General features: G+C 39.6%; 1 protein-coding gene across 2 annotated transcripts; it reads right to left on the bottom strand.

The window, feature by feature from the left end:
* On the bottom strand, nt 1–8,686 carry hapln3 (hyaluronan and proteoglycan link protein 3). 2 transcript variants are annotated; one of them, XM_028585887.1, is made up of 5 exons: nt 8,605–8,686; nt 7,519–7,665; nt 2,971–3,369; nt 1,530–1,832; nt 1–1,444 (listed from the first exon to the last, which is right to left on the bottom strand). In XM_028585887.1, the coding sequence occupies exons 2-5, from the start codon at nt 7,649–7,651 to the stop codon at nt 1,167–1,169; spliced, it is 1,113 nt and encodes a 370-aa protein (XP_028441688.1). In that variant the 5' UTR covers nt 7,652–7,665; nt 8,605–8,686; the 3' UTR covers nt 1–1,166. The 2 variants fall into 2 exon arrangements, with proteins under 2 accessions (XP_028441688.1, XP_028441689.1); XM_028585888.1 differs by having other exon boundaries at nt 7,519–7,662; nt 8,605–8,662.
* Nucleotides 8,687–9,879: the final 1,193 nt, after the last annotated feature.

Raw genomic sequence — 9,879 nt, forward strand, 5'->3', positions numbered from 1 at the left:
TGGTGTTTTTATTACTTTGTAGAAAATAGTACAAATGCGTAGACATATATAATGAAAATCAAAAGATACATGTATGTAACAAAACACAGTTTCTTCTTCCACAATGGATGTAAACAAGATAGTTTAAATATTACAACAATACAGATACTCACTCATAACTCTCCATCATAGAGCACTATTCTTAATCACCCAGAAAAATGAAAAAGAGATGCATAATGCTTAATAAAATGGGATACACAGACATTTCAGGAGACAAACAAAGACTCCAGTATATTCCACCGTGTTTGAAAGACAGAAAGAGTAACCTTCAGTTAGTAAGTGTACAATCGTGGACCAACTGGAAAGATCTGACAGGAAAATAATGACAAACACTCTCCACTCCCTCAACCATCAAGCTGCCCTTTAGCAAGGCACTTAACCCAGAAGTTTGTGGTTGTAGTATGAAGCTCCCAAGATTGAATGTTTAAATGTTCTGGAGAGCACTGCAGAAAAAGACAATGTAAATGTTGTGTTGAATAAATACAGGGTAGATGAAGGATTGAGGTACAGTTGGGGAGCAGTGATTTAATTTGAGTATGAAGATCGCAGCCATGTGTTATCCCCCCTTTCTGGTCATTCTTAAGCTATCAAAAAGGCAATAAGAAACTGTGGCAAATACTTTGGAGCAACATTAGTTTGATTTGATTTGTGTGGGGAAACTTGCAGCAGAGAATTACTGACTCTACAAACAAACTATGGGAAGGTGTTCTCTTTTTCTGTCGTTGTGGTTTCCAGGTTCCATAATCTTGTAGCAAGCCTTCCCAGAAGAGCTGAGGCTGTTACAGCAGCAAAATAATGCCAATAGTTTTAGAAAGAGATGTGGGTGTAATGGTCGTATCCACATACTTCTGGCCATATAATGTAGACAATTTGTACAAGTGACATTGCATGATGGATGCACATAGTTTAACAGCTGTTGACTGGTAGTTGAGTTCAATACTGATCAGTTACAGTCTTATGGAGGTGGAGAGCAATTAACCCAGATGGCCTCAAAATAGCTCAGAAATGAACAAAGTGGCTAACTGCTAATTTGCTTCCAGGCTACAGCCAACGCTAACCTCTCAAGCAGAGCTTTGAGCCAGTGCGTTAGAATGGTTTGTTTGTCTCTTGTGTTGTGGAGAAAGAATCTACCGATAACAGTAGACGCCAAATTTCAGGTACAGAGGGGGGAACCCAAAACTACGCACCCCTGGTTCTGGTGGGCCGCAGTTAGCCCGGGCCTTTGTTATAGGATAACGGACACTCCCATCAGCCAACCATCCGGCATCACAGCGGTCCAATCCCATCATCCTCCAGGCGGCGTACATCTGGCCCACTTTGGCAATTTGAGATCCATCGCTGACACAAGCCTGGACCGCTTCTGTAAAGTTGAGCTTGGCCTGGTCGTTTAAGAAGAACACAGTCCCTAACGTAGAAGAGAATCATATGTAAAAAGATTGTCATATAGTGATGTATTTAGGTTTAAAATGTGCAAAAACACTCCTACTGACCCTTGACCGAGGCGGAGAAGCAGAAAGCATCATAGCGGTAGAGAAGGCGATGCCGTTGTCCATAGCTGCGCAGACCAGGAGCTATATCCACGCCACCGCAGCCGTCACGTGGGACTGTGATTGGATACTGCACTGTGCCATCAGCCAACCAGCCAGCGTTACACCAGTCTAGCCCCTCCTCCCACGCTGTGAAGAGCTGCTCAAAAGTAGCCAGAGTGGCCTCCTGATCCTGGCACGATTCTTGGGCCCCAAAGAAGTTAAACTGGTAGCGTCCTTTCTGAGAGAAGTAAGGGAACACCACGCCTATATCGGGAAGAGAAGTGTATTATGACAGTTTGTTGTATCTTTTTATGGTCATATTAGCAATATATAGGCAGGCGACCTGGTGGTTAGAGAGACTGCCCTATTACCAAAGGGGCTCATCCAAGCGGAGATGCATTGGACATTGTGTCTTGCATGTGAAGGCATCTGTAATATGCACAATAAAGCTGAACTGAAATGTTAAGGGCTTTAAGGAAGGCCCTACATTGTTACCCATATAGGGGTCCTGTGCCAAAATTGACATGGTGAATATTACTAATTGAACATACTAATGTGAAGGCATCTGTAATATGCACAATAAAGCTGAACTGAAATGTTAAGGGCTTTAAGGAAGGCCCTACATTGTTACCCATATAGGGGTCCTGTGCCAAAATTGACATGGTGAATATTACTAATTAAATACATGTTTAACCAAATTACAACAAACAAGTGGTTAATAGGGGCCCACCATGGATATATCATAAAAAATGGAAGGCTGGACTCGAAGATGGCGCCCATTCATTTCAATGAAAATTGCTTTCCCAGTTCATAAGCCTAAAAAGTATAAATGCTTTCTGGTTTACTTTCAGACTACAACACATGAGTATTAGTGTTTTCCATATAAAAATAGCTTTTCTGTTTTACAAACATAAATCCTTCATGGTTTAAAAATTGTCACCGGTCAACAGTTTTACAGACGTCTCTTTTAAAATGGCTTAAAAATGCTTTTCGGGCCATAAGGGATGGTATAGCTGCATTAATGCAAAAGGCCACTGGGATAAATTAGCGCTGTATCAGGTTTTTTATTTTTATTTTTTTATCCATTGGGCTCACAGATTATTTTTACTGCTGGGCCTCCTAGTGGATTAATCCAGCAATGTGTCTGTGTGTATCTACATCAAGTGCTTAACCCTATACTCCAGGTGGGAGCTGTTTCATCAGGTCCCATCTTGAATGAGCCAATCCCAGCCACATTGTACTTGAAAGTAGAACATTGCATTGGGCTACCATCACAAGCTTTTCAGTTGACATCTCTCTATCATCTTAAAAAGATTTTGAAACTGATTCACTTCACATAACATTTCACCCTCATCTCTCTCTCTTTCTCTCTCTCTCTGTCTCTCTCTCTCTCTCTCCTCACCCCGCAGCTCCAGCTCCACCGTCACACTCTCGTCCTCCAGGCCATCAATCACCTCACATCGGTATCTGCCGGTGTCGTTGAGCTGCAGCTCATTGATCACCAGGGACATATCCCCTGGTGCCGAGCGTCGCAAGCGCACGCGGCCCCTGAAGCTGCCATAGCTGCGGTGACGGTTGCCCATGGCGACCATAACCTCAGTTTCCCTGGCCAAGGCTTCGGGGGAAGCAGGTGCATGGATGGTGTTGGCAGGCAACCAGGACCATTTGACCCGGGTCCTGCGTGGTGCGGACAGTTCAGGCTCGTAGTGGTAGTGACAGGGGAGGGTGACGGTGCTCCCCCTGGCGGCCGACACTAAAAGCTGCGGGGAATCCACGAGGAGGCGAACCCCGTTAAAATAGACTAAAAAAAAAAGACAAAACAAAACACCAGAAATACAACATGTGTTAAACAGTCGAATCCCAACTTTGTTTAATATATTTGGTATTGATGATGATTTAAAGCTAAAGTGCTCTGGTCTGTGTGGAAAGGTAGTACTGAGCTGGTCAGGTATAGCCTAATGGGGTAGGCTATTTACATGGGATGTGATTGGTATATTGGGTTAATCCATGAATCTTATTTTATGGTTTAACCCATCCCGCAATTAACCTTTTTAACAGCAGACATTTTGAATTGTAACAGCAGGGAAAGCATAGCTGTAAAAAATAACATTAATGATGGCTCCATTTAGGTCCTAGTTAACCATGCATGTGAGTCAGGATACAGTGCCCTAAAACACACACACACACACATACACACACACACACACACAAACACACATACACACACACACACAACATGAATGTATAAGTACTGATGTTATTAGTAACACTTGTGCTCTCCCTGCTATGATAAAGTGTCTGCTGAGAAAAAAGTCTAAACGGGCTTCCACTTTTATTACATACCAATTCTATATGCAACACATTTGTTTTTCTGTTTGTAAGCTATTCACACTTAATATAGGCTATATGCATATATATATATATATATATATATATATATATATATATATATATATAGGCTACTACCTACCTATACTACCTATAGGCTATATATATATATATATATACAGTATACTCTGTGTATATATATATATATATATATATATATATATATATATATATATATATAAACACACACACACACACACACAAAATGTACGTACTAACTATTCGTGGCAACAAAAAACAATAAGACAACCACAGATCGATGTCAGTAGCTTTTGAATGCCACTGCCAATTATACTTCATTAACAGAAAGCAAAGTGCATTTAAAATAGTTATTATTCTATTCAAAGCCACTCTAGTGAAGCCTGTGATGAAACACATTAATCTCAGAGTTGCACTTATCATTCGCTATATAAGCCTTTCAGTGTGCAATGATGTTGCCTGCTGCCGTCACCTGGGAAGGTACTCCTGTGCTGCTGTGCTGCACAAAGCAATCCTTCTTTGTAGCTCAACACAAATATTTTATTTTTGTTTCGTTTTCCACGACGGAGCTGTTCCATTGCAACAATTTGTATATTTTCCAGCTTTGCACTATCAGAAATCTAGGAGTTATTTTTGATCAGGATATATCCTTTAACGCCCATCTAAAACAAACATCGAGAACAGCTTTTTTTCATCTTCGTAACATTGCCAAAATTAAGAATATCCTGTCTCAAAACGACGCTGAAAAACTAGTCCATGCATTCGTTACTTCCAGGCTGGACTATTGTAATTCCCTACTGTCAGGTTGCTCAAATAAGTCCCTTAAGACTCTCCAGGTGATCCAGAATGCTGCAGCACGTGTTCTCACAAGAACTAAGAAAAGAGATCATATTTCTGGCTTCTGCACTGGCTTCCTGTAAAATTCAGGATTGACTTTAAAGTCCTTCTCCTGACCTACAAAGCCCTAAATGGTCAAGCACCATCCTATCTAGAACAGCTTTTAGTACCTTATTGTCCCACTAGAGCACTGCGCTCCCAGAATGCAGAGTTACTTGTGGTTCCTAGAGTCTCTAAAAGTAGACTGGGAGCAAGAGCCTTCAGCTACCAGGCTCCTCTCCTGTGGAACCAGCTCCCAGTCTGGGTTAGGGGGGCAGACACCGTCACCTCATTTAAGAGTAAACTGAAAACTCTCCTCTTTGATAAAGCTTATAGTTAAGAAGTGAGGAGTTGCAGCGTCCGCCTAACCCGGCCCACCTGCTTCTCTTCGTAGTCATCAGATTTATTGATCATATAATCAATAATATAGTGAGAGTAGAGGGAGGCAGGCCAGTACAGCCTCTCATCAATGTTTTCATTTGTTTCCTTTTGTATGCATCCTGTCCCAGAACTGCCTGTTACTAACCTAGCTCTGGGGAGTTTACTCCCCAGAGTCCTTATGTTTCTTCTTCGCAGAGCCATGCTCTGCGATTCCCTTCAACGCCCGGCTGCGTTCTGCTCCGTCCGCCGCATCCACCCGTGCTCTGCAGCGCCACGTTTCATCCCGCAACGCCCTGCTGTGACATGAACTACAACGACTACCTTCAAAGTCACTGTTCCACTATCTTTAATGTGACTATTATCGCCACTGTTCATCACACTCCCAACCGGCCCCGTCAGACACCGCCTACCAAGAGTCTGGGTCTGCCGAGGTTTCTTCCTAAAAGGGAGTTTTTCCTCGCCACTGTCGCAATAGCTACTGCTAATGCTTGCTCTTGAGGGAATTATTGTAATTGTTGGGGCTTTGTAAATTATAGAGTGTGGTCTAGACCCACTCTATCTGTAAAGTGTCTCGAGATAACTCTGTTATGATTTGATACTATAAATAAAATTGAATTGAATTGAATTGAATTGTGGGACAATACTGTTTGTTAACAGCACACTCAAAAACTGTGATTCTAAAGTGAATTAAGTCTGCGTGCTGACGTTTGTGTGCATTAACATTTATACTGCGAACCCACTCACTATTCAAAACCCAGTTAGAATCAGCATCGTTTCACAGCAACTAGACTTCACAGTGGACATTTTAATCTGTCAACCTCAGCTGTAACAAATAACATTAATTATTTAAATATTAACCGTATTACTAGCCAACCTAAATAAAATGGAGTCATCGTAAATGTTATTATTTACACTTCTACTTTTCCTGAAACTACACTGAGAAAGATCTATTCAGTCATACACTCAGTGTGTACGTCCCTGCAAGACCAACTCTGCCTTCCTCCAAACTATTTACATCAGTGAACCTGTAATTGTACAGTTTAAGTGCACAGTGGTTCCAAATGTCCAATAATTATTCCTATTTTTTTTCCTATATATACAGTTTTTTTATGTACATTTTTCCCACAATATTGTCAGTGAGGGAAATATAGGAACTAAGCAGTGGACCAAGGGAACAATTGATAAACAAAACACCTAATGCTACAGAATCTGTTTGGAGAAACAAGATATTTTAAGTCGAGGAGCAACATTAACATGGCTATGTTCACATCATTTAAGTTAAGGTAAGTAAAAGTACTCTTCAATACCCTATACACACTCACAGAGGTCTACTGCAACACAAACCACATCAATCACTAGCAGAGTTTGTTTTTACAACCCGGTAGACTGTCCGGGCTCCATTAAATATAGTTGTCTTCTCCCGACACATCCAGGTGTTGTGGTGTACACAAACGAAGCATGTACTGGATCTGTGTCTCACACACAGAGGTGGAACAAGTATTCAGATCTTTTACTTCAGTAAAAATAGTAATACTAGGGTGTAAAAAATACTCTGTTACATGTAAAAGTAAAACTACACAAGTATTAGCATCAAAATATACTACAAAAGTAAAAGTATGCAGAATGGCCAATTTCAGGTTAATATATCACTGGATTATAATTAGCAATGCATTAATTTGGCAGCTAATGTTGCAGCTGGTAAAGGTGCCTATTTTTTATACAGTACTGCCTGGTAGATTAACTTTTTCACATCAAGGACCCCTAAACTGACACAAATTAGACCCATTTAATAAGATTTTGTCCCAGGGCCCCCCCATCTGATAGGATTTTTGCTTTTAGATTTTTATTACATAAAGTGTATGAAACAGATGACCAAAATAGTTGTACATTCTGTCATTGTGTTACTTATGGATGGAATAATAGGGAACTGAATTATTCCCCTTTTTGCTCGGGACCCCCTGGAACCCTCTCAAGGAACCCTGGGGGGGTCATAGGACCCCACTTTGTGAACCAAAGGTTTAACAGCCTATTACATTATGTTGATTATATTTTTTATTAATAATCTGAATCTGCAAAGTAACTGAAGCTATCAAATAAATTTAGTGGAGTTAAAAGTATAATATTCCCTCTGAAATGTAGTGGAGTATAAAGTATAAAGTAGCAGAAAATGGAAATAGCCAACCTAAATAAAGTAGGCCTACAAGCTATCTCAAAACTGAGTAAACCATTCCACCATTGCCCACACAGGCAGCAAAGCAAACCCAAACAAACTTAAAAGGCCTCCAGACGCACAGACAAACAAGTTTCAGACAAACAGGGGACCTACTCTCTCCGTTTCCGTTCCCGTTGATGTCCTGGTAGTGAAAGCCATTGTTGTACCCGGGGGGGTTCCAGCCCTGGCAGCCGGGTAGCAGCAGGTACAAGCAGACGGCCAGTAGGGGGCGCAGTAGACTGAGCATGATGCTGTCCTCTGCTAAATCAACGAGCAGAAAAAATACTGAGCTGTGATATATATATATATATATATATATATATATATATATATATATATATATATATATATATATATATATATATATATATATATATATATATATATATATATATATATATATATATAGGCCACCGGGCTGAGGACGTTGCGAAATTACACACTGGTGATTGTTTGGATAAAAACATCTGAATTGAAGCTCAAAGTTGTTCGTCACACCGATTACCTATACTGCAAATTAGGCTTAAAATAAATGCAATAACTTTAGTTTGGCTCAAGGGAGACGTACAGCACGGAGTGATAATCCAATTTCACAATTAAAAAAGTTCCCTGCATCCTGTTTTATCCTCGAAAAGTGCGAGGAAACTTTATTTTTAAGCATGTTTTTTTTGTGTGTGTGGTTATGGTTGTTGTTCTACACATTCCTTCATGTTAAATACAAATTATCTTTTCACAGCCAAAATCTATAAAAAAAACAACAACCTTGCAATGCAATGTGATTACTGATGATACGTTACAGGATAGGCTACAGTGGATCGATCCTATGTCTTGTAGAAACTTTTCAGTCATTGACAAACGTCGAAAATGTACCTTTAATATCTTCAAATTCTTTTCCTTCGCAGTTTCCTCTACCCTTAGAAGTGTAGCCACATCCCATAAACGTTTCAATAAATGATAGCCTACTAATTAACGTTTCATATATTTTAATGTTTTACTTTAATGTATGGTTACCGCGGCTTATGAAGTAGGCTAGCCTATATGAGCCGTATTCAAGCAGGGTAACCATAACATCGTTTTAAAATTCAACCTCCCAGCCAGCTTAACAAAACAGAAAATCAGAAAATAAGCGAACTACCTCCGGCTTAAATCTTCCTTATGAACGTCTGTTTATGGAAAATAAAAGTTGTAAAAGTCACTCACAGATAAGCAGTTGTCCGACCAGTGTGTCTTCAGCTCATCTCCTCCTCATCCTCTGCGCTCACCGGACTGTATTCACTCAGAGGAGCGCGAGCGTGACGTCACGAGACGAGGCATCCCCTTTGAAGTAAACCGTGACCTCATCATACACGAGCCCATACAGCCGATTGGCAACTATTCTGATCGTTTAAGTCATTTTTCATGCATGAACGCAAAATACATTTGATAGTTTTAGCTTAAAAAAAAAATGATGATTATTGTAATAATTTGTATTTATTTGAATAGTTTTGAGGTTTGGACTCATTGTTAGTAACACTCATCTCACAAACATTGTGAAGGTGTCACTTTGCGCTCTACGTAACTGACGGCGTTCACTATTTTCAGATTATTTTACAAACCAAACAATCAACTGAATAATGGAGAAAATATTGAGACAGATTAATCTATAATAAAATACAAATTGCAAATCAAATAATCTAATGCTATGATATATGATAGTATAACGGTCACAGGAGACATTTTTCTGCATTGAGTACTTTTAATACTTACTACTTAGGCTACTTATTTTTATTAATTGTGTTAGGATAACAGTCTAAACCTAACTGAAACAAATACCTGTACAGATACTACCATATCACCACATCTTGCACACAGATGCAACCTGAATTCTATTAGCATCATTGTTTAAAAATTAATGAGGGTCAGGTCAAACGAGTTGACCCCTTTCTTGACCTCATCTCATCCCATTAAAAATGTAGGCAAACCCCAATAATGTTCTCTGTCTCAACCTTTTTTTTTTTCATTTTGGGTGTGCAATGACAAGACAAAAACAGCTACATCTCCTTCATCCAATGTGCAAATATAAAGTGTAAACATGCTGTAGCTTCATATAATCAAACAATAATACCCTGGTCATTTACTAGGTTTAAGGCCATTTAACAGCAAAGGAAAATCCTAATGAACAGTTAACAATGGAACAATGCAGGTGTTAGGTGTGCCTTTTCTCGGGATGATGCAACCTAGAATGACCCGACTCTAACCATGGAGTTTTAAAATATAAATGAGGGATATCAAGTGTTTTTCCACCTGTATTTGTCATTGTAAGCACTGGATTGAAACTAACCCTAAATCCTTAAAATGTTAAATGTTGTGCATGTGAAATACTGCACATTTTGTATTAATTACAACAAATAACTGAGATTTATGGCAGTTTATGTGAAAAACAATGTTAAGTGTAAAAGTTAATCTTTTTAAACAGCAAATATTGTCAAAGGCTGC

The sequence above is a fragment of the Perca flavescens genome, chromosome 8 (assembly GCF_004354835.1).
Source record: "Perca flavescens isolate YP-PL-M2 chromosome 8, PFLA_1.0, whole genome shotgun sequence".
In the NCBI taxonomy this organism is placed as follows: domain Eukaryota; kingdom Metazoa; phylum Chordata; class Actinopteri; order Perciformes; family Percidae; genus Perca; species Perca flavescens.